The 25,413-nt window shown below is 44.9% G+C and overlaps 1 protein-coding gene across 1 annotated transcript in view; it reads right to left on the bottom strand.

Moving 5' to 3' along the window:
• dgkg (diacylglycerol kinase, gamma) overlaps positions 1 to 23,817 on the bottom strand; it is a 389,823-nt gene extending 366,006 nt beyond the window's left edge. The window contains exons 1-2 of the mRNA XM_078404272.1: positions 23,760 to 23,817; positions 17,613 to 17,858 (exon numbers count right to left, since the gene is read on the bottom strand). Of these exons, the coding sequence (XP_078260398.1) occupies positions 17,613 to 17,829 (217 nt within the window). The 5' untranslated portion in view covers positions 17,830 to 17,858; positions 23,760 to 23,817. The remainder of the gene's footprint in view (positions 1 to 17,612; positions 17,859 to 23,759) is intronic.
• Positions 23,818 to 25,413: the final 1,596 nt, after the last annotated feature.

Here is a 25,413-nt window from a genome sequence, read left to right as displayed (position 1 = left end):
ATTTAATGCTCACACCCATTATAGACACAAATGTTGGACGGGCGGTCATGGTGATGCAGCGGTAGAGTTGCCGCCTTACAGCGAATGCAGCGCCGGAGACCCGGGTTCCATCCCGACTACGGGGGCTGTCTGTACGGAGTTTGTACGTTCTCCCCGTGACCTGCGTGGGTTTTCTCCGAGATCTTCGGTTTCCTCCCACACTCCAAAGACGTACAGGTTTGTAGGTTAATTGGCTTGGTAAATGTAAAAATTGTCCCTAGTGGGTGTGGGATAATGTTAATGTGCGGGGATCGCTGGTCGGCGCGGACCCGGTGGGCCGAAGAGCCTGTTTCTGCGGAAGAGCCTGTTTCTGCGCTGTATATCTAAACTAAACTAAAGTAAATTTAAATTTAATAAGGTTTTTTGCACCATTCATTTTCACCATGACTATTCATCATTGTGACCATTCATTTTCACGAATGATAAAATGAACAACAGGTTCAAGAGTGAGGTTGATTTACATCAAGTGCAGTTCAAAATTCAGAAGAGAATGTGTAGTTGGAGCGAGATGAGACGTGGAAAGGAGGACTGCGTGTGAACATGCCCTGGTCTTCAATGATAGCAGACACACCACGTATTGAAGCCGACGCCTGAGGACTCATGTGGTTCATCAGGTTTGTGAGAACTGAATCATTTCCTTGACTCTGAACAATAGGTGTGAGTAAATGCTGGTTTACACCAAAGATAGACACAAAATGCTGGAGTAACTCAGCGGGACAGGCAGCATCTCTGGAGAGAAGGAATGGGTGACGTTTCAGGTCGAGACCCTTCTTCTGAAACGTCACCTATTCCTTCTCTCCAGAGATGCTGCCTGTCCCGCTGAGTTACTCCAGCATTTGTGTCTATAATGGGTGTGAGCATTAAAATCAACAGGTTGGGCAAAATGTTTATCCTGATCCCTGTGCAATATTCAGGGACTTTCATTGAGCCTCTGCTTGTGGATCATACATGTGGCAGCACCCTGAAACACCTGGACACCAGGCATCTCCCTCACTTTCCATTGCCGCACCAAGGTCTCCCATACAGAATGAGGAAATCTGTCTCTGCCTCAGGAATAAAATGGAAATAAAACTTGCTCTCAGAATTCTTCAATGTTCATTACCACTGTGATGACTGGAACTCAAACATACACATGAGAAGAATAGATAGGGTAGATGCACAGAGTCTTTTACCCAGGGTAGGGAATCGAGACCCAGAGGACATAAGTTCAAGGTGAAGGGGAAAAGATTTAATAGGAATCCGAGGGGTAACTTTTTCACACAGAGGGTGGTGGGTGTATGGAACAAGCTGCCAGACGAGGTAGTTGAGGCTGGGACTGTCCCAACGTTTAAGAAACAGTTGGACAGGTACATGGATAGGACAGGTTTGGAGGGTTATGGACCAAGCGCAGGCAAGTGGGACTAGTGTAGCTGGGACATGTTGGCCGGTGTGGGCAAGTTGGGCCGAAGGGCCTGTTTCCACACTGTATCACTCTATGAATCTTCCTATGCCAAGCACTTTAACATGTTCCATGGTAGTGAAAGATTCTGTAGATAGCCACAACATTCTACTTAGAGGAAATATTTTCACTTCCACTTTTCCAACATCGTAAAAGGAAGAATTTGTACGGTGCCATATGAATATAACTTAAGAAATAGGGCCAGGCGTAGGTCATGTCAGACCATAAGATATTGGAGCAGAATGAGGCCATTCGGCCCCTACAGCCTGCTCTGCCATCTGCTCATGGCTGATTTATTATTCCCTCTCAATCCCATTCTCCTGTCTTCAAGAAACCATCAATCTCCGCTTTAAAGGTACCCAATGACTTGGCCCCTACACAGCCTCATGCAGCAGGATGCCTTACTGAGCCAATCTCACTTGCTTGTGCCTGTCCCATATCCCTGCAAACATTTCCTATCCTTGTACCTGGGAGGCTTTTTAAGGGCCTGTCCCACTTAGGCGATTTTAATGCGACTGCTGGCGATTAGGCTGTCGCCGACAGTTCGCCGGGGTGTCGTGGGCCTGATCGTGAGGAGTCTTCCAAGAATCGTAGTGGATCTCAGCGCGTCACTCAGAAATCAACTGGAGTGAAATTTCTGGGCGACAGCTGGCTTGTCGCCAGGTATCGTTGCTTATTGCGGGCGCTGTCTGTCGCACGTTGTCCCCAGGTTTGCTAGGTTGTCGCAGATGCATTTAGAAGCACGTAATATTAAATTAAGTAAAGTCATTTGAAGATACCATAAAATACTTGTGTTTAACCAATTTATTTACCGTCAGGACATTTGACAGGTAGATTGGAGGCGACAGTTTGACGGTCAGATAAGCGTGGGTATTTTCGTGATGTTTATGGCCATCAGCGATTACATTTAAAGTGGGCTCCCAACCCAGATATGCAACCCAGAAACCAGATATGCATCTCCCGTACATTTTCAAAGAATGCCCACACTCCGCACAAAAATCCATTTAACCACGTTTAAAATTAAATTTCTTAATACTGCTATTAGTAAACTGGAAGTCAATCCAGTTTATGCCTTGTTACCGTGAAGCTTGGTTTTCAAGTAACCCGGGCAAGATGTTATATTTCAAACTTGTCAGTGAATTACAGACTTGTCAGTGATTTCAGCGGAAATGAGAACTCCGGAGAAGCATTGATAAGCGTGGGAATTTTGCGATGTTTCCGAAGACGGTGTAATCTCTTAGCCAGGTGCTAGTTTCACAAAAAAGTAACTTGTATCGACCTGACTCGGCATTGTCGTGGTCATTGTCGTAGGGTAAAAGAACATTTCGGTGATCTGCTACGACTTTGACAGTCATCGGCAGTTGCCTAAAAAAATCGCCTAAGTGGGACAGGCCCTTAATAATTGACATAATTTTACTTGTCTCCAACACTTCCTCTGGCAGCTCCTTCCACATACACACCATCCTCTGTGTTCAAAAAGATGCCCTTCATGTCCCTTTTCATCTTTCCCCTCTCACCTTAGATCTACGCTCTCTAGCTTGAGAATTCACTACCGAGGGAAAAGACTGTAGCCCTCAGCCACTTTGGAAAAAAAGTCTTATCATATTCAGCCTCTCCTTATACTGAAAACCCTCCAATTCTATAGCATCCTCCTAAATGTTTTCTTCCAGCATGTTTTCGGTTCAGATTTCTGCACCTTTAGTTTAGTTTAGAGATACAGCGCGGAAACAGGCCCTTCGGCCCACCGGGTCCGCGCCGACCAGCGATCCCCGCACATTAACACTATCCTACACACACTAGGGACAATTTTTACATTTACCAAGCCAATTAACCTACAAACCTGTACGCCTTTGGAGTGTGGGAGGAAACCAAAGATCTCAGAGAAAACCCACGCAGGTCTCGGGGAGAACGTATAAACTCCGTACAGACGGCACCCGTAGTCAGGATGGAACCCGGGTCTCCGGCGCTGCATTCGCTGTAAAGCAGCAACTCTACCGCTGCACCACCGTGACGCCCGTCTATTCAAATCTATGTGAATGTTACAGTGTTAACAAAAAATCATGTTTAATCATATTTAAAGTGCACAACGCTAATAAATATCACCATGTTCTTAAAATGTGACACTGAAAAGTTTCACAATATTTGATTACTTCCAAAAGTGCATTTCATGTTGTTTAATTTAAGGGACAACTAAGCAATGTTATCACTTAGCTCAAATCATCTTTAGCCTGAGGTGAACATCTATTAATTATACGCTGCAACTGATAATCAAACAAATATTGAAAATATTTCACAATTTTTGCATAAGAACCAACTCTGTCCTTTCTTTTTTGTTATTTTTAGTATGTGTTAAAAGTATGTTTTAGTGTTTCTTGGTTTGTTTTATGTGGGGGGGGGGGGGGGAATTGGGGGAAACTTTTTTTTCAATCTCTTACCGCGACGGAGATGTGATTTTTCTCCGTATCGTATCTCTGTCCCCACTGCGGCCTAACATCGAGGAGTTGGCGGCCTTTCCTGGAGACCGGCCCGGCGCTTCATGCCGCGGGCACGGCGCGGACTTTAACATCGGAAGCTGCGATCCCGTTGCCGGGGATCGACTGTGGAGAGCTCCAACCGCGGGGCCTGTGGACTTTAACACCGTGAAGCCCGCGGTCTCTGGTGAGAAGAGGCCGACTCGGGAGCTCCATGCCGCGGAGAGTTACAACCGTCCCGACGCGGGGAGTTTCGATCATCCCGACGTGAGGGCCTCGGGCAGTCGGCAGCGGCGACTGCGGACGGTTCAACAGCCCCGACCGCGGGTGAACAAAGAGGAAGATGATTGAACTTTATTACCTTCCATCACAGTGAGGAACGTGGAATCCGCTGTGGGGGATGTTTATGCTAACTTTTATGTGGCTGTGTGTCTTGTTACTTTTCACTTAGCATGGCTGTATGATAACTCAAATTTCACTGCACCATAATTGGTACATGTGACAATAAACTGACCTTGAAACCTTGATTCGCTTAGACTGACAATCAGCCTGTCCTTTTCTCAACCCTTTGTTGCAATTCTGGTACAGAAGTGATTCATTTTCCTACAGTCAGCGTATCTTTCACTCTTAACCAACCCCACAATCCCAAATGAACTGTTCATAAACAATTCTTGTGTAGGAAGGAACTGCAGATGCTGCTTTCACCAAAGATAGAAACAAAAAGCTGGAGTAACTCAGAGGATCGGACAGGCAGCACCTCTGGCATCATAGAAACATAGAAAATAGGTGCAGGAGGAGGCCATTCGGCCCTTCGAGCCAGCCCCACAATTCATTGTGATCATCCACAATTAGTAACCTGTGCCTGCCTTCTCCCCATATCCCTTGATTCCACTAGCCCCTGGAGCTCTATCCAACTCTCTCTTAAATCCATCCAGTGATTTGGCCTCCACTGCCTTCTGTGGCAGAGAATTCCACAAATTCACAACTCTCTGGGTGAAAAAGTTTTTTCTCACCTCAGTTTTAAATGGTCTCCCCTTTATTCTAAGACTGTGGCCCCTGGTTCTGGACTTGCCCAACATTGGGAACATTATTTTTTTTTGTTGAAGGAATCAATGAAGGAATAAGTGACGTTTCGAATTCCAAAGACGTGTCACCTATCCGTTCTCTCCAGAGATGCTGTCTGACCCGCTGAGTTACTCCAGCTTTTTGTGTCTGTGCCGGTGATTCATTTCTGCTCGGACTGGCCCTGGACATGAGTGATACCCAGCAGGTGCTTTCACATTCAACTTGGAAGAAAAGTCACTCTTACCGGGCTGCCGAGACCATCTTTCACAAGTATACCGTGACCTTGACAATTGGGCAGATGGGAGGTTGTGACTAACCAAAACCTCCGCTGCTTCCTTATGTCTGAATATAGTGGCCCTTTGCTAACATACCTGTGACTTCCAAATGCATGCTGAGATTTAATTAAGATGTTTATGGAAGGCAAACCTAGTGAGGGAAAGTTTTAATTAGTACTCATAGACAATTACACGTCGCACTCTACGACCAATAAATAACAAATGTACCCCCCCATGATGACGAAGGCCCAACCTTTCTTGCCAAGCTTGCAGTTTTGGAAAGAGACATTCCTTCAGCCGATGGACAATTAATAACATTCCTGCTCTGCAGTGCGGAATCTAACAAGGATTATCAATACTCATTGAAGATATACACAAAATGCTGGAGTAACTCAGCAGGTCTGGCAGCATCTCTGGAGAGAAGGAATGGGTGACGTCTCGGGTCGAGACCCTTCTTCAGTCTGAGTTACTCCAGCATTTTGTGTCTACCTTATAACTTGTGATTGTTCACCACAATAAATGCCTACATTGTGAATTTTCCACTTTCCACACCACTGGTTCCAACTTGCCTTACTTTTCCCTGGATTATAGCAGCCCCTCTGTCAAACCTGCAGAGGCACTGCAGAGGAATATTGAAAACCTTGTAGAGTTCTTCATTTCTCAGCAGGTCCTCAATACGCCAAGGCAGCATTTACTGCAACATGCCTTCAACAATTCAAGATAAAATGGAAGACAATGCAATCCAGGGAAAACACTTTGCTTGGAGTCAATAGACAATAGACAATAGACAATAGGTGCAGGAGTAGGCCATTCAGCCCTTCGAGCCAGCACCGCCATTCAATGCGATCATGGCTGATCACTCTCAATCAGTACCCTGTTCCTGCCTTCTCCCCATACCCCCTCACTCCGCTATCCTTAAGAGCTCTATCCAGCTCTCTCTTGAAAGCATCCAACGAACTGGCCTCCACTGCCTTCTGAGGCAGAGAATTCCACACCTTCACCACTCTCTGACTGAAAAAGTTCTTCCTCATCTCCGTTCTAAATGGCCTACCCCTTATTCTTAAACTGTGGCCCCTTGTTCTGGACTCCCCCAACATTGGGAACATGTTTCCTGCCTCTAATGTGTCCAATCCCCTAATTATCTTATATGTTTCAATAAGATCCCCCCTCATCCTTCTAAATTCCAGTGTATACAAGCCTAATTGCTCCAGCCTTTCCACATACGACAGTCCCGCCATTCCGGGAATTAACCTAGTGAACCTACGCTGCACGCCCTCAATAGCAAGAATATCCTTCCTCAAATTTGGAGACCAAAACTGCACACAGTACTCCAGGTGCGGTCTCACCAGGGCCCGGTACAACTGTAGAAGGACCTCTTTGCTCCTATACTCAACTCCTCTTGTTACGAAGGCCAACATTCCATTGGCTTTCTTCACTGCCTGTTGTACCTGCATGCTGCCTTTCAGTGACTGATGCACTAGGACACCTAGATCTCGTTGAACATCCCCTCTTCCTAACTTGACACCATTCAGATAATAATCTGCCTTTCTATTCTTACTTCCAAAGTGAATAACCTCACACTTATCTACATTAAACTGCATCTGCCATGCATCCGCCCATTCACACAACCTGTCCAAGTCACCCTGCAGCCTTATTGCATCTTCCTCACAATTCACACTACCCCCCAGCTTAGTATCATCTGCAAATTTGCTAATGGTACTTTTAATCCCTTCATCTAAGTCATTAATGTATATCGTAAATAGCTGGGGTCCCAGCACCGAACCTTGCGGTACCCCACTGGTCACTGCCTGCCATTCCGAAAGGGACCCATTTATCCCCACTCTTTGCTTTCTGTCTGTCAACCAATTTTCTATCCATGTCAGTACCCTACCCCCAATACCATGTGCTCTAATTTTGCCCACTAATCTCCTATGTGGGACCTTGTCGAAGGCTTTCTGAAAGTCGAGGTACACCACATCCACCGACTCTCCCCTGTCAATTTTCCTAGTTACATCCTCAAAAAATTCCAGTAGATTTGTCAAGCATGATTTCCCCTTCGTAAATCCATGCTGACTCGGAACGATCCTGTTACTGCTATCCAAATGCTCAGCAATTTCGTCTTTTATAATTGACTCCAGCATCTTCCCCACCACTGATGTCAGACTAACTGGTCTATAATTACTCTCCCTCCTTTCTTAAAAAGTGGGATAACATTTGCTATCCTCCAATCCACAGGAACTGATCCTGAATCTATAGAACATTGAAAAATGATCTCCAATGCTTCCACTATTTCTAGAGCCACCTCCTTAAGTACCCTGGGTACCCTTGTCGCAAACAAAGGACAATGGACAATAGACAAGGGACAATAGGTGCAGGAGGAGGCCATTCGGCCCTTCGAGCCAGCACCGCCATTCAATGTGATCATGGCTTTTCATCCACAATCAGTACCCCGTTCCTGCCTTCTCCCCATGGGAGAAGGATGAGAATTCTGGTTGCTAAATGTCAAAATACTCAACCACTGGATGCCATTGCAAGTGTTCTTGGGGCATGAGAATATAAAAAATAGAACAGTTCATCTGTCAACTTACGGTCTGGATCCACCCATTTTACATTGCTTCACCAATGATTCTTTTCCCCATCATTAGCTCAGAAATGGGATGTTATTTTACTGATGATGAGGCAACCAAAATGCATCTGTACGTTCTCAGAAAAAGGAGCATTCTCATTCAGGGGTTGTCCGATGCAAAGCAAATTACACTTGAATCACACTGTGCAGGGAGTAACTCATCTCTAATGAGTTCAGTATAAGACAATAACTGCAGATGCTGGTACAAATCAAAGTATTTATTCACAAAATGCTGGAGTAACTCAGCAGGTCAGGCAGCATCTCAGGAGAGAAGGAATGGGTGACGTTTCGGGTCGAGACCCTTCTTCAGACTGATGTCAGGGGGGCGGGACAAAGGAAGGATATAGGTGGAGACAGGAAGATAGAGGGAGATCTGGGAAGGAGGAGGGGAAGAGAGGGACAGAGGAACTATCTAAAGTTGGAGAAGTCATTGTTCATATCACTGGGCTGCAAGCTGCCCAGGCGAAATATGAGGTGCTGTTCCTCCAATTTCCGGTGGGCCTCACTATGGCACTGGAGGAGGCCCATGACAGAAAGGTCAGACTGGGAATGGGAGGGGGAATTGAAGTGCTCAGCCACCGGGAGACCAGTTTGGTCAATGCGGACCGAGCACAGGTGTTCAGCGAAGCGATCGCCGAGCCTGCGCTTCGTTTTGCCGATGTAAATAAGTTGACATCTGGAGCAGTGGATGCAATAGGTGAGGTTGGAGGAGGTGCAGGTGAACCTCTGTCTCACCTGGAAAGACTGTTTGGGTTCTTGGATGGAGTTGAGGGGAGAGGTAAAGGGACAGGTGTTGCATCTTGTGCGGTTGCAGGGGAAAGTGCCCGGGGATGGGGTGGTTTGGGTGGGAAGGTGACGAGTGGACCAGGGAGTTACGGAGGGAACGGTCTCTGCGGAACGCAGAGAGGGGAGGGGATGAGTTCAATGAGTTCAGCATCATTCTAAACAGAACAGCTGATTTGCAGTCACTCAGATTCTCCAAATTAAATATTCCTTCCTCCATCACCAGCTGTCTGGACCAGCAGTGTAAACAAGATGGATTTTAGCAACTCACTATGGGATCATCAACACCTCCACCACCCAGAGGGACAAAGGCACCAGGTAAAAGGGAATACAACTATTTCCATATCACACACGATCCTAATTTGAGGAAGGACGTCCTTGCTATTGAGGTAGTGCAGCGTAGGTTCACCAGGTTAATTCCCGGGATGGCGGGACTGTCATAGACAATAGACAATAGACAATAGGTGCAGGAGTAGGCCATTCAGCCCTTCGAGCCAGCACCGCCATTCAATGCGATCATGGCTGATCACTATCAATCAGTACCCCGTTCCTGCCTTCTCCCCATACCCCCTCACTCCGCTATCCTTAAGAGCTCTATCCAGCTCTCTCTTGAAAGCATCCAACGAACTGGCCTCCACTGCCTTCTGAGGCAGAGAATTCCACACCTTCACCACCCTCTGACTGAAAAAGTTCTTCCTCATCTCCGTTCTAAATGGCCTACCCCTTATTCTCAAACTGTGGCCCCTTGTTCTGGACTCCCCCAACATTGGGAACATGTTATCTGCCTCTAATGTGTCCAATCCCCTAATTATCTTATATGTTTCAATAAGATCCCCCCTCATCCTTCTAAATTCCAGTGTATACAAGCCCAATCGCTCCAGCCTTTCAACATACGACAGTCCCGCCATTCCGGGAATTAATCTAGTGAACCTACGCTGCACGCCTTCCATAGCAAGAATATCCTTCCTCAAATTTGGAGACCAAAACTGCACACAGTACTCCAGGTGCGGTCTCACCAGGGCCCGGTACAACTGTAGAAGGACCTCTTTGCTCCTATACTCAACTCCTCTTGTTACGAAGGCCAACATTCCATTGTCTTTCTTCACTGCCTGCTGTACCTGCATGCTTCCTTTCATTGACTGATGCACTAGGACACCCAGATCTCGTTGAACTCCCCCTCCTCCTAACTTGACACCATTCAGATAATAATCTGCCTTTCTATTCTTACTTCCAAAGTGAATAACCTCACACTTATCTACATTAAACTGCATCTGCCATGTATCCGCCCACTCACACAACCTGTCCAGGTCACCCTGCAGCCTTATTGCATCTTCCTCACAATTCACACTACCCCCCAACTTAGTATCATCTGCAAATTTGCTAATGGTACTTTTAATCCCTTCGTCTAAGTCATTAATGTCATATGAGGAAAGATTGGAAAGACTGGGCTTGTTTGTATTCACTGGAATTTTGAAGGATGAGAGGGGATCTTATAGAACTATATAAAATTATAAAAGGACTGGACAAGCTAGATGCAGGAAAAATGTTCCCAATGTTGGGGGAGTCCAGAACCAGGGGCCACAGTCTAAGAATAAAGGGGAGGCCATTTAAAACTAAGGTGAGAATTTGTGGAATTCTCTGCCACAGAAGGCAGTGGAGGCCAATTCACTGGATGAATTTAAAAGAGAGTTTGATAGAGCTCTAGGGGCTAGTGGAATCAAGGGATATGGGGAGAAGGCAGGCACGGGTTACTGATTGTGAATGATCAGCCATGATCACAATGAATGTGAATTCTTCAGTCTGAAGAAGGGTCTCGACCTGAAACGTCACCCATTCCTTCTCTCCTGAGATGCTGCCTGACCTGCTGAGTTACTCCAGCATTTTGTGAATAAATACCTTTGATTTGTACCAGCATCTGCAGTTATTTTCTTACAATGAATGGCGGTGCTGGCCCGAAGGGCCAAATGGCCTCCTCCTGCACCTATTTTCTATGTTTCTATGATCTGGACTTGCAAAAATGTCAGTGTTCCTTCAGTCACTGTCAAAATCCTGGGACTCCACAGCTCAAAGCACTGTGGCGTTATCTCTATCAAACGAACTCCAGGGACTATAGGAAGCAGACCAGCAAAAGCATTTCAAGGGTAATTAAATCATAACATCATGTGATAGGAGCAGAATGAGGCCATTCAGCCCATCAGGTCTACTCCACACCAGGGCGGCACGGTAGCGCAGCGAATGCAGCGCCGGAGACGCAGGTTCGATCCTGACTACGGGTGCTGCACTGTAAGGAGTTTGTACGTTCTCCCCGTGACCTGCGTGGGTTTTCTCCGAGATCTTCGGTTTCCTCCCACACTCCAAAGACGTACAGGTATGTAGGTTAATTGGCTGGGTAAATGTAAAAAAAATTGTCCCTAGTGGGTGTAGGATAGTGTTAATGTACGGGGATCACTGGGCGGCACTGGGCGGCACGGACTTGGAGGGCCGAAAAGGCCTGTTTCCGGCTGTAGATATATGATATGATATGATATGATATGATTCAATCACAGCTGATCTATCTCTCCCTCCTTACCCCATTCTCCTGCCTTCTCACCATAACCCCTGACACCCGTAAAAGTGGAAATTAAATGTTGGAAACCCATAGCAAATAAAGAATGTTATTGATTTCTAAACCTTGACTTGCACACCCTTTTAATAGAGGAAAATAAAATAGTTTAACTAACATGTCAAAATTGTTGAGACACTTCTGCTGCTGAGCTGAATGCATTCACCAGTGTCGATTTATACTAAGCCTTTTTGTAATAACTGTCTACACTACTATTCAAATAAGAACATATTGTATAATTGGACTCCCTTCTCAAAAACATGAATAATTTACATTTAGTTTACAACAATGGGCATTTCATATTTGTCAGTTGTCACCTCATGTTCCTTATTTCAACATCTTTCTTTTGAGAGAAGATAAACACAAGTAAATAATAGCTGCATATTTATTCTGGAGCTGATTCAACCACACTGAAACCTTGCATGATTTAAGGTCGGCAGTAACAAAGTTTGTTCAATCTTTCAGCTTTTACACCTCTGCACTTAAGACAAGCAAATCTCAGTGCAGACACATAGTTGATGCCAATCAGAACCCAAGGAAAGGTTTGTTAGTTATGTGTTCATTTCACAATAATACAGTGCCCTCCATAATGTTTGGGACAAAGACACATCATTTATTTATTTGCCTCTGTTCTCCATAATTTGAGATTTGTAATAGAAATAATCACATGTGGTTAAAGTGCACATTGTCAGATTTTATTTAAGGCCATTTTTACACATTTTGGTTTCACCATGTAGAAATTACAGTAGTGTTTATACATAGTCCGCCCATTTTAGGGCACCATAATGTTTGGGACACATGGCTTTAAAAGCGTTTGTAATTGCTCAGGTGTGTTTAATTGCCTCCTTAATATAGGTATAAGAGAGCTCTCAGCACCTAGTCTTTCCTCCAGTCTTTCCATCACCTTTGGAAACTTTTATTGCTGTTTATCAACATGAGGACCAAAGTTGTGCCAATGAAAGTCAAAGAAGCCATTATGGGACTGAGAAACAAGAATAAAACTGTTAGAGACATCAGCCAAACCTTAAGCTTACCAAAATCAACTGTTTGGAACATCATTAAGAAGAAAGAGAGCACTGGTGAGCTTACTAATCGCAAAGGGACTGGCAGGCCAAGGAAGACCTCCACAGCTGTTGACAGAAGAGTTCTCTCTATAATAAAGAAAAATCCCCAAACACCTGTCTGACAGATCAGAAACACTCTTCAGGAGTCAGGTGTGGATTTGTCATTGACCACTGTCCGCAGAAGACTTCATGAACAGAAATACAGAGGCTACACTGCAAGATGTAAACCACTGGTTAGCCGCTAAAATAGGATGGCCAGGTTACAGTTTGCCAAGGAGTACTTAAAAGAGCAACCACAGTTCTGGAAAAAAGGTCTTGTGGACAGATGAGACGAAGATTAACTTATATCAGAGTGCTGGCATGAGCAAAGTATGGAGGAGAGAAGGAACTGCCCAAGATCCAAAGCATACCACCTCATCTGTGAAACACGGTGGTGGGGGTGTTATGGCCTGGGCATGTATGGCTGCTGAAGGTTCTGGCTCACTTATCTTCATTGATGATACAACTGCTGATGGTAGTGTATATGATACAACTGCTGAAGTGTATAGACACATCCTATCTGCTCAAGTTCAAACAAATGCCTCAAAACTCATTGGCCGGCAGTTCATTCTACAGCAAGACAATGATCCCAAACATACTGCTAAAGCAACAAAGGAGTTTTTCAAAGCTAAAAAATGGTCAATTCTTGAGTGGCCAAGTCAATCACCTGATCTGAACCCAATTGAGCATGCCTTTTATATGCTGAAGAGAAAACTGAAGGGGACCAGCCCCCAAAACAAGCATAAGCTAAAGATGGCTGCAATACAGGCCTGGCAGAGCATCACCAGAGAAGACACCCAGCAACTGGTGATGTCCATGAATCGCAGACTGCAAACAGTCATTGCATGCAAAGGATGTGCAACAAAATACTAAACATGACTACTTTCATTTACATGACATTGCTGTGTCCCAAACATTATGGTGCCCTGAAATGGGGGGACGATGTATAAACACTGCTGTAATTTCTATATGGTGAAACCAAAATGTATAAAAATGGTCTTGATTAAAATCTGACAATGTGCACTTTAACCACATGTGACTTTTTCTATTACAAATCTCAAATTGTGGAGTACAGAGACGAATAAATAAATGATGGGTCTTTGTCCCAAACATTATGGAGGGCACTGTAGCAACATTATAAGCAAAGAATTAGATTCAATTAACAAGAATATGTGGTAAGAACACTTACGCCCCAATGGTATGAACATTGACTTCTCTAACTTCAACTAGCCCTTACTTTCCATCTCTCTCCATTCCCTCCTCCTTCCCAGTTCTCCGATCAGTCTTACTGTCTCCAACTACATTTTATCTGTTTGCCTTGTTGTTATCTTCTCCCAACTAACAATGATCTATTCTGCATTTGCCATGATCTCCATTCACTTTGTTCTGTTTTCACACCTTATACTTCCTTATCTATACACTTCCTTATCTATGTACTGCCCACTACCCTGACATCAGTCTGAAGAAACATAAAAACATAGAAAATAGGTGCAGGAGTAGGCCATTTGGCCCTTCGAGCCTGCACCGCCATTCAATATGATCATGGCTGATCATCCAGCTCAGTATCCCGTACCTGCCTTCTCTCCATACCCCCTGACCCCTTTAGCCACAAGGGCCACATCTAACTCCCTCTTAAATATAGCCAATGAACTGGCCTCAACTACCTTCTGTGGCAGAGAATTCCACAGATTCACCACTCTCTGTGTGAAAAAAAACGTTCTCATCTCGGTCCTAAAAGACTTCCCCCTTATCCTTAAGCTGTGACCCTTGGTTCTGGACTTCCCCAACATCGGGAACAATCTTCCCGCATCTAGCCTCTCCAACCCCTTAAGAATTTTATATGTTTCTATAAGATCCCCCCTCAGTCTTCTAAATTCCAGCGAGTATAGGTCTTGACCCGAAGGGTCTTGACCCGAAACGTCCCCCATTCCTTCTGTCCAGAGATGCTGCCTGTTCCGCTGAGTTACTCCAGCATTTTGTGTCTATCTCAGGAGACGTAACACTTGTCCCTTTACCTCCTCCCTCACATTGATCGAGGACCCCAGCAGTCCTAACAAGTGAGACATGGGTTCACATGCATCTCATCTGTTAACACATCTAGTATGTTCAATGTTCCCAATGTGGCCTCCTTTACATCGGCAAGACCAAGCGTTGACTCGGCGATTATTTTAGCGAACACTTGCGCTCGGCTTGTTGGATCTTGCTAACCATTTTAACTCTTCTTCCCACTCCCAGACTGACCTTTCTATCTAGAGCTACCTCCATTGACTGAGTGAGTCAATAGACAATACACAATAGGTGCAGGAGTAGGCCATTCGGCCCTTTGAGCCAGCACCACCATTCACTGTGATCATGGCTGATCATTCTCAATCAGTACCCCGTTCCTGCCTTCTCCCCATACCCCCTGACTCCGCTATCCTTAAGAGCTCTATCTAGCTCTCTCTTGAATGCATTCAGAGAATTGGCCTCCACTGCCTTCTGAGGCAGAGAATTCCACAGATTCACAACTCTGACTGAAAAAGTTTTTCCTCATCTCCATTCTAAATGGCCTACCCCTTATTATTAAACTGTGGCCCCTTGTTCTGGACTCCCCCAACATTGGGAACATGTTTCCTGCCTCTAACGTGTCCAACCCCTTAATAATCTTATACGTTTCGATAAGATCCCCTCTCATCCTTCTAAATTCCAGTGTATACAAGCCTAGTCGCTACAGTCTTTCAACATATGACAGTCCCGCCATTCCGGGAATTAACCTAGTAAACCTACGCTGCACTCCCTCAATAGCAAGAATATCCTTCCTCAAATTTGGAGACCAACTGGAGGAACAGCACCTCATATTCTGCTTGGGTAGCTTACAACCTAACGGTATGAACATTGAGTTCTCAAATCTTAGGTAACTAATATAGTAACAGCCCCCCCCCCCCCCCCCCCCCCCACACACACACACCCCACCCCATACTTTTGCCTGGATTTCCACCCATTTCTCCCCTTCCTCCTACATTCCCTCTTCTGGCTTCACAATTCACAACGCTTCTATCCTTATCTGAATCTTTTGGTCTCCTATCGAAACCCTCTCGTCACCTGTATCCACCTATCACTTCATCTGTCCCCACCTCTCTTCCAGCTTTCTCCCCCCTCCACAATCAGCCTGAATAGTCCCATCCCGAAATGTCACCTATCCATGTTCTGCAGAGGTACTCCCTAACCCACTGAGTTACTGCAGCACTTTGTGTCTCTTCTTGTAAACCAGCATCTGCAGTTCTTGTGTCTCCATGTGGTTAACATGTTTGTTATTTTCCTTGCAAAGAGTATCATCTACTTTGTGAAGGATTAGCATTCTAATTCTTTCATATGGGCATATTTTCCAAGCTGAAATTGCTGAGACTAGAAGCAATCCTAATGACCTAAGGATAGGAGATGCAAGAATTGCTTTCTGCAGCAATCATACCTTCCTTCTGGCAAGTTGACTGATGATGATGGCATTCAGAACACCTGAAATAGGTTCTGCAGGGATCATTGTGGCAAATTCTTATAGATTTCAAATTAATCTTGCATATAGACATGCATTTACAACTGAAGGTAGCACAAAATGCTAGAGTAATTCAGCAAGACAGGCAGCATCTCTGGAGAGAAGGAATGGGTGACGTTTTGGGTCATTGGTGCAAGATGCATTGTGAGCCACTAGCAGCATGTTTAGTTTCATTTAGTTCAGAGATACAGGCCCTTCGGCCCATCGGGTCCGCGCCAACCAGCGATCCCCGCACATTAACACTATCCTATACCCACGAGGGACAATTTTTAGATTTACCAAGCCAATTAAACTACAAACCTGTACGTCTTAGGAGTGTGGGAGGAAACCGAAGATATCGGAGAAAACCCACGCAGGTCACGGGGAGAATGTACAAACTCCGTACAGACGGCGCCCGTAGTCAGGATCGAACCTGAGTCTCCGGCGCTGCATTCGCTGTAAGGCAGCAACTCTACCGCTGCGCCACCATACCTGGATCACAGGATGATTTATGACCAGAAAAGTCATGTGTTGCCATCTCAACACGACTATACATAATACCTTGAGGTGAATCCAGAGATTGGAATCTTGAGAAAAATAGAAAGTTCTGGAGGAACTCAATGGACCAGACAGCATCTTTACTGTATTCTGAATTTAGTTTCGTTTAGTTTAGAGATACAGCGCGGAAACAGGCCCTTTGGCCCACTGAGTCCTATCCAGCGATCCCCGCACATTAACACTATCAAAGGAACAGCTACCACCTGGTCACAGGTGTGACTGGAAGACCTGGAGGTCCCTCAATAGGCTTGGTACAGGGATGGGCCGATGCAAGACCAATGTGAGCAAATGGGGCAAAACAGATGTGGCAGACACAGAATGTGAATGTGGAACATCTGTACAACCCATGCCACACCGACTAAGATGCCCACTTCTTGGTGAACAATGCTGCCCGGAAGATCTAGCGGTGGCAAACGAGAAGGCAGGCTGTCCACTGTGCAAGAGCCTGGCCCAACATTTGAAACATAGATGATGGACACGAAAGAAGAACACTATCCCACACACACACTGGGGACAATTTACATTCATACCAAGCCAATTAACCTACAAACCCGTACATCTTTGGAGTGTGGGAGGAAACCAAAGATCTCGGAGAAATCCAACACATACATCCAAGATCTAACTTGGAAATAATATCAACCCAATAATATGAAGTAGAACATTTTTGGAAGTCTTGTAACTAAATGCAGTTTGACAGTTAACATAGAAACATAGAAAATAGGTGCAGGAGTAGGCCATTCGGCCCTTCGAGCCTGCACCGCCATTCAATATGATCATGGCTGATCATCCAACTCAGTATCCCGTACCTGCCTTCTCTCCATACCCCCTGATCCCTTTAGCCACATTAAATATAGCCAATTAACTGGCCTCAACTATCTTCTGTGGCAGAGAATTCCACAGATTCACCACTCTGTGTGAAAAAAAACGTTATCATCTCGTTCCTAAAAGACTTCCCCCTTATCCTTAAACTGTGACCCCTTGTTCTGGACTTCCCCAACATCGGGAACAATCTTCCTGCATCTAGCCTGTCCAACCCCTTAAGAATTTTGTAAGTTTCTATAAGATCCCGCCTCAATCTTCTAAATTCCAGCGAGTACTAGCATTCGATCTACGACAAACATTGGAAGTGAGGTAAATACACTACCTGGGGACTGAGAGTTAAGTGGCGAGGCGGAGAAAATCTTGAAGGAGCCAGAGGCATGGTGGGCAGAGTGAGGAGCGATGGTGGATTTCTGAGGGGAAGACCGAGAGGAGCCAGGAGAACAGGTTGCTGAGGCGGCGGCAGACGGAGCCAAGCTGGAACGTTGCTGATCGGCGAGGTTGACCTGAGAACGCCTGCCATCTGGAGAGTGTCTTCTCATGGCATTTAGAATACTTTTGCCATTAACCCCTGCAACGTTAGTGGAAAGGTAATAAAGATTAGCATAACCTAGGTCAAAGGAAAACAATATAAAACGTTCATCTACTACAAGATGCTAGCAATAGGTTGGGATGAAATTTTTAAACAGCTGAAAATCGGGCTATTTTGGGGATTTTGCCAATCGTGCAGCAACCTTGGAAAAAAGATTTGGAGGCCATTCCCGGCACGGTCTATGTTGCTAATAAACATAGTGCTGGGGCATGTGTCGGCGTCACAGAGAGGACTTTGGAAGTAAGAATAGAAAGGCAGATTATTATCTGAATGGTGTCAAGTTAGGAAGAGGGGATGTTCATCGAGATCTGGGTGTCCTAGTGCATCAGTCACTGAAAGGAAGCATGCAGGTACAGCAGGCAGTGAAGAAAGCCAATGGAATGTTGGCCTTCATAACAAGAGGAGTTGAGTATAGGAGCAAAGAGGTCCTTCTACAGTTGTACCGGGCCCTGGTGAGACCGCACCTGGAGTACTGTGTGCAGTTTTGGTCTCCAAATTTGAGGAAGGATATTCTTGCTATTGAGGGCGTGCAGCGTAGGTTCACTAGGTTAATTCCCGGAATGGCGGGACTGTCGTATGTTGAAAGGCTGGAGCAATTAGGCTTGTATACACTGGAATTTAGAAGGATGAGGGGGGATCTTATTGAAACATATAAGATAATTAGGGGATTGGACACATTAGAGGCAGGAAACATGTTCCCAATGTTGGGGTAGTCCAGAACAAGGGGCCACAGTTTAAGAATAAGGGGTAGGCCATTTAGAACGGAGATGAGGAAGAACTTTTTCAGTCAGAGAGTGGTGAAGGTGTGGAATTCTCTGCCTCAGAAGGCAGTGGAGGACAGTTCGTTGGATGCTTTCAAGAGAGAGCTGGATAGAGCTCTTAAGGATAGCGGAGTGAGGGGGTATGGGGAGAAGGCAGGAACGGGGTACTGATTGAGAGTGATCAGCCATGATCGCATTGAATGGCGGTGCTGGCTCGAAGGGCTGAATGGCCTACTCCTGCACCTATTGTCTATTGTCTATTGTCTATTGACCTGGTGTGATAGCGGAGAGGTTGGTGCAGCGGTCAGTCGATGGTGGCGCCGACCGATGGACAAGGACGACCACGTGGGAGTGGGGACGCCGCTGCCGAGGGACGGAACGCAGAACTCGGTGTAGGGGGGACCGCCGTGAGGGGGGGGGGGGGGGGAACAATGGGGACCCGGCATGGGGAGGCGGGCATTTGTAACTTTGTAAGCACCCTCTGAGTTGGGTACGCAAGCAACGAATTTCACTGTGACCTGTCATATGTGACAATAAAGTATTCCATTCAATTGTTTTAAAGTTCATCCCTGGATGTTCAAAACTTTCTACACTTCTACATTCAAATGCTATGAACTTGGATCAACAGCTCCTAGAGTAAGAGAAAATAACTGCTCCTCGAGTAACTTCACTCACTGACAAATTCTATACTTACCAGGCAGTCCCATGCATTCTGTTTTTGGTAGGAGGAGAGGGAGAGAAGGAATGGGTGACGTTTCGGGTCGAGACTCTTCTTCAGACTGATGTCAGGGGGGGGGGGGGGGGGGGGGGACAAAGGAAGGATATAAGTGGAGACAGAAAGACAGTGGGAGAAGAGAGGGACAGAGGAACTATGTAAAGTTGGAGAAGTCAATGTTCATACCGCTGGGCTCCAAGCTGCCCAGGCAAAATATGAGGTGCTGTTCCTCCAATTTGAGGTGGGCCTCACTATGGCACTGGAGGAGGCCCATGACAGAAAGGTCAGACTGGGAGTGGGTGGGGGAGTTGAAGTGCTCAGCCACCGGGAGATCAGGTTGGTTGAGACGGACTGAGCGGAGGTGTTGAGCAAAACGATCGCTGAGCCTGCGTTTGGTTTCGCAGATGTAAAGAAGTTGACATCTGGAACAATGGATACAATAGATGAGGTTGGAGGAGGTGCAAGTGAACCTCTACCTCATCTGGATGCTCCATGACCCGCTGAGTTACTCCAGCCTTGTGTTTTTGGTTGGTGTCATCGACAGCGATCATGACTGGGAATCCATCTGGTTTTCAGTCCCAATCTGAGTCACTGTGCCCTGCTCTCCAGGATAGAAGCTGCTTACAGGCTTAATCTAATAGTTTCATCAATGGGGTCAACATTGGAAATGCCAATCTTTGAATTGTCAAATCACGAGTTTCAATTAAAAATACGTTTTTCTTTGCGTTTGACGGCACTGGGCCTGTACTCGCTGGAGTTTAGAAGGATGAGGCGGGACCTCATTGAAACATGCAGAATAGTGAAAGACCTGGATAGAGTGGATGTGGAGAGGATGTTTCCATTAGTTGGAGAGTCTGGGACTAGAGGCCTCAGAATTAAAGGGTGTTCCTTCAAGAAGGAGTTGAGGCAGAATTTCCTTTGTCAGAGGGTGGTGAATTTGTGGGATTCTTGATTAGTACGGGTGTCAGGGGTTATGGGGAGAAGGCAGGAGAATTAGGAAGGAGAGATAGATCAGCCATGATTGAATGGCGGAGTAGACATGATGGGCCGAATGGCCTAATTCTGTTCCTATCTCTTATGACCTTTGAAAAAGACAGATAGTTTAAAGCCATTTTCAGAGGGTTCAAGATAAAATTGTACTGAGATCAAATATAAGTAACAGATTTGAAATACCTTAAGAACATGAAATTAGATCATTAAACTGATTCACTGAAGAAGGGTCTTGACCTAAAACGTCACCCATTCCTTCTCTCCTAGATTCTGCCTGACCTGCTGAGTTACTCCAGCATTTTGTGAAACCTTTGATTAAACTGATGAGTGTCTCTATTAAATTGGCGTTTCTCAGTTAAGCACTATTTCTATTCCTTTGCTAAATGTATAAATATAGCGCAGAGCAAAATTAATTTGCCTGTTTCATTTTATATTCATAAACTAGTTCAATAATTCAAATAATGAAATACCAGTCAATCAAAGGTTCGATCCAAGCTGCCAGGAGACTGGAGCCCATGATCTCAGTTTAGTTATTGGGTAGAGCATTACATTGAAACAAGTGCTTTGGGAAATAGCATGTCTGGGTTATAGAAACATAGAAAATAGGTGCAGGAGGAGGCCATTTGGTCCTTCGAGCCAGCACTGCCATTCACATAACCTGTGCCTGCCTTCTCCCCATATCCCTTGATTCCACTAGCCCCTAGCTCTATCTAACTCTATTTTAAATTCATCCAGTGAATTGGCCTCCACTGCCCTCTCATCCAGTGAATTGGCCTCCACAAATTCACAACTCTCTGGGTGAACAAGTTTCTTCTCACCTCAGTTTTAAATGGCCTCCTCTTTATTCTTAGACTGGGGCCACTGGTTCTGGACTTCCCCAAAATTGGGAACATTTTTCCTGCATCTAGTTTGTCCTTTTATAATTTTATACGTCTCTATAAGATCCCCTCTCATCCTTCTAAACTCCAGTGAATGCAAACCCAGTCTTTCCAATTTTTCCTCATATGACAGTCCCGCCATCCTGGGGATTAACCTCGTGAACCTACGCTGCATTGCCTCAATAACGTTTATTATTGATCAAATGCTCATTGAATTGTGTTTTCAGCAGACTGATTACAAAATAACATTGGCAACTTAAGAAAAACGTATATTTTCAGAGCAATCACTTTTACCATCGTGTGTAATTTTTCAGCTGATCCAGCACATTTTGAAATATAGTTACTATTGTAATTTAGGATAGGCACAGGAAATTTGTACAAAACAAGGTGACCATAACCACAGGATTCATTTTTTTTAACGCTAACTGGGAAATAATAATCAGTACATAGAGATAATTAACCGTTCTAATAATTATATTTAATTTTTTTTAAACACTACAATTTACCATTTTGTAAGCAGAACAATGCTGGTTCCCAATGTTGGGGGAGTCCAGAACCAGGGGCCACAGTCTAAGAATAAAGGGGAGGTCATTTAAAACTGAGGTGAGAAGGAACATTTTCACCCAGAGAGTTGTGAATTTGTGGAATTCTCTGCTACAGAGGGCAGTGGAGGCCAATTCTCTGGATGAATTTAAGAGAGAGTTAGATAGAGTTCAAGGGGCTAGCGGAATCAAGGGATATGGGGAGAAGGCAGGCACAGGTTACTGATTGTGGATGATCAGCCATGATCACAATGAATGGTAATGCAGGCTCGAAGGCAAAAGTGGTTTCCTCCTGCACCTATTTTCTATGTTTCTATGTTTATCGCTGGACACCTCTTTGACATCCAACATTATTTATCCAACAAAGAGACCCAATTATATTATACAGTCAGTTGCAATAGCATCTTTCCCTTTGAAATATATTGATACAGCATTGAGAATAACATTCACTCATCAATAAATACATGCTCACTATTGCACAATTACTTACATGAGACTGACAATCATAGATAGTATTTTGTACAATACTGCAAATTAATAACAATCTGCATTGATATAGCATCTATATCATATCAATATATATCACCACTACTGTATAATAGGAAATATTAGGCAAAATCTTGGATTTTGAGGACAGATTTGTAGAAAAATAAATTCAGAGGGACATGAAGATTTTGGGAGAAAATTTACAGGAATTAGGGTCTTGGCAACTGGAGAGCCAGTTTTTGAATTGAGGGTTGATTAAATTCAAGAATGCTGATGTTACCAGAATTAGAGGGGGGCAGATAACTCAGAGTGGTGTAGGCAGGAGAATATCGCAAAGATAGGGAGGCACGAAACCTCCATGGAGGAACTAAAAACACGACTGATTATAAAACGGTGGCACTGTGTAACTCTGAGACACTGTGGATCACTAAACACAGAGGTGATGGGTGAATTGGCAGCATTTTGGCAGCAACGTTTTTGAATGGTCTCGAGTTTATCAACCTTTGATTGAGGATGGACAGCTGGCAGTGCATTGGAATATGTCACTCGAGAGGAAATGACAATATGTAGGATGGTTCCAATGACATGTTTTCATTAGCACAGAGCAGACATGGGTGGAACTGAGCAATGATACAGAGCAGGAAATGGGTTCAAAGCTTATCAACAACAACAACAGTTCAACAGTTCAACAGAGCTTTATTTGTCATTCGGTACCAAGGTACCGAACGAAACTACATAGCAGTCACACACAAAAAAGAACACAAGACACATGACCCCAACACAAACGTCCATCACAGTGACTCCAAACACCCCCTCACTGTGATGGAGGCAACAAAACTTCCACTCTCTTCCCCACGCCCACGGACAGACAGCTCGTCCCCGACCGACCCGCACAGTCCCCGCAAGGGGATGGAAGTCCCCGCGGCCGAGTCGCACCGGGCGCTGAGACGTCTCGCGGCCGAACCAGGCGATGGAAGGCCCCGCGACCGAGCCGTGCGCAGCTAAGTCCCGCTAAACAGGTCGGACGGAACTGCAGATGCTGGTTTAAACCGAAGGTGGACACAAAATGCTGGAGTAACTCAGCGGGACAGGCAGCATCCCCGGAGAGAAGGAACGGGTGACGTTTCGGGTCGAGACTCTTCTTCAAACCCGAAACGTCACCCATTCCTTCTCTCCAGAGATGCTGCCTGTCCCGCTGTGTTACTCCATTTTGTGCCTATCCCAGGCTAAACAGTCAGGCAGGTTTCAGGGAATTGCTCAAAATAGTGATGGAGTTGGGTTGCGAAGGAATAAAGCAGGTGATGGGATCCCAAAGCAATGGGTTGTCCTTGCCAATGACTGTTTTGATCAAAAACTTTAAATGACTGATAACATGCAAAATGCAAGTTGCACAACTCTGTTTCTATGTCCTTAGGACAACCAGGCAAGGCCCTCGGACATGGCAAACGACAACATGCACAAAGGTTACAGAACAATAAGTTGAATGGAAAGAAGGATGCATGATGTACCTGTAATAGGAGCACAAGCTACTTCTGTCTGGAAGGAGATGCCAGAGTCGAGAGTTTTTGATTCTATAACACACAATAATTAAAAGCAATTTCATTTAACCAATATTTGATTATTATTCAAATATATAGTTTAAAAGATGTGAAGGAATAACAAGTTACAACAATATATTGTATCCAATGGAATTGCACCATTCTTAGGTTTAGGTTAGAGATACAGTGCGGAAACAGGCCCTTTCGGCCCACCGGGTCCGCGCCGACCAGCGATCCCCGCACATTAACACTATCCCGCACCCACTAGGGACAATTTTTACATTTACCAACAAACCTGTACATCTTTGGAGTGTGGGAGGAAACCGAAGATCTCGGAGAAAACCCACGCAGGTCACGGGGAGAACGTACAAACTCCGTACAGACAGCACCCGTAGTTGGGATGGAACCCGGGTCTCCGGCGCTGCATTCGCTGTAAGGCAGCAACTCTACCGCTGCGCCGCCGTGACCACCCGTTGATTATTCTTGTGATAATCAAAAAGGCTGCTATATGTTATAAATGAGCAATTTCACTGAATAATGTTTTAAACAAAAGTCTGAAATATTGCACTACAGGATTACCAAATTTGGATCTGGCTCAATAACATGAACTGTCACAATAAAATGGCCTAAATATTAATGTGGGATTTTCAAGTGCACAGTAAATTTCTAGCAGTCTCCTCTGTCTAACAACACTGACAACATAAAATGATTTAGAAATATTGTCAGAGAACCTAATATATATTTTAATATATCACTCCTTTAACAAACATGGCCAGGTTATTAAGACAATGGTACTTTAATTTCACATAATGTATTCCTTCACCCAAGGGGTTCCGAATCTTTGGGCATCTCATCCACAAAGATCAGGGTGGTTCAATCACTGATTAGATGCAAGACAGAGATTATTATAATTTTTAATATTAAGAGAATCAATGAAAATGGAGATAGCGCAGGAAAATGCTGCAGAACTAAAACTTATGGTCTTTCTTGAGAGCAGAGCCAAATTACCCAATTCAACCTGTGTAGGAAGGAACTGCAGATGCTGGTTCAAAGCAAAGATAGACACAAAATGCTGGAGTAACTCAGCGGGTCAGGCAGCATCCCTGGAGAGAAGGAATGGGTGACGTTTCGGATCTGAAGAAGGGTCTCGACCCGAAACGAAACCACTTCCTTCTCCCCAGAGATACTGCCTGACCCGCTGAGTTACTCCGGCATTTTGCGTCTACCCACAACCTATTACTTTCCATCACAGTCTTGAAGTAGGAGCTCGTTCTCTGCTATATCTACCTCAGTTTAGTTTAGTTTAGTTTATTGTCACGTGTACCGAGGTAGAGTGAAAAGCTTTCTTGTTGCGTGCTATCCAGTCAACAGAAAGACAATTCATGATTACAATCGAGCCATTTACAGTGTATAGATATTTACAGCTATTTACGATATACATTAATGACTTAGATGAAGGGATTAAAAGTACCATTAGCAAATTTGCAGATGATACTAAGCTGGGGGGTAGTGTGAATTGTGAGGAAAATGCAATAAGGCTGCAGGGTGACTTGGACAGGTTGTGTGAGTGGGCGGATACATGGCAGATGCAGTTTAATGTAGATAAGTGTGAGGTTATTCACTT

The sequence above is a fragment of the Rhinoraja longicauda genome, chromosome 8 (genome assembly GCF_053455715.1).
Source record: "Rhinoraja longicauda isolate Sanriku21f chromosome 8, sRhiLon1.1, whole genome shotgun sequence".
NCBI classification, from domain to species: Eukaryota; Metazoa; Chordata; class Chondrichthyes; order Rajiformes; family Arhynchobatidae; genus Rhinoraja; species Rhinoraja longicauda.
Note: the sequence above shows the minus strand (reverse complement) of the source record. Positions and strands in the feature narration are given on the sequence as shown.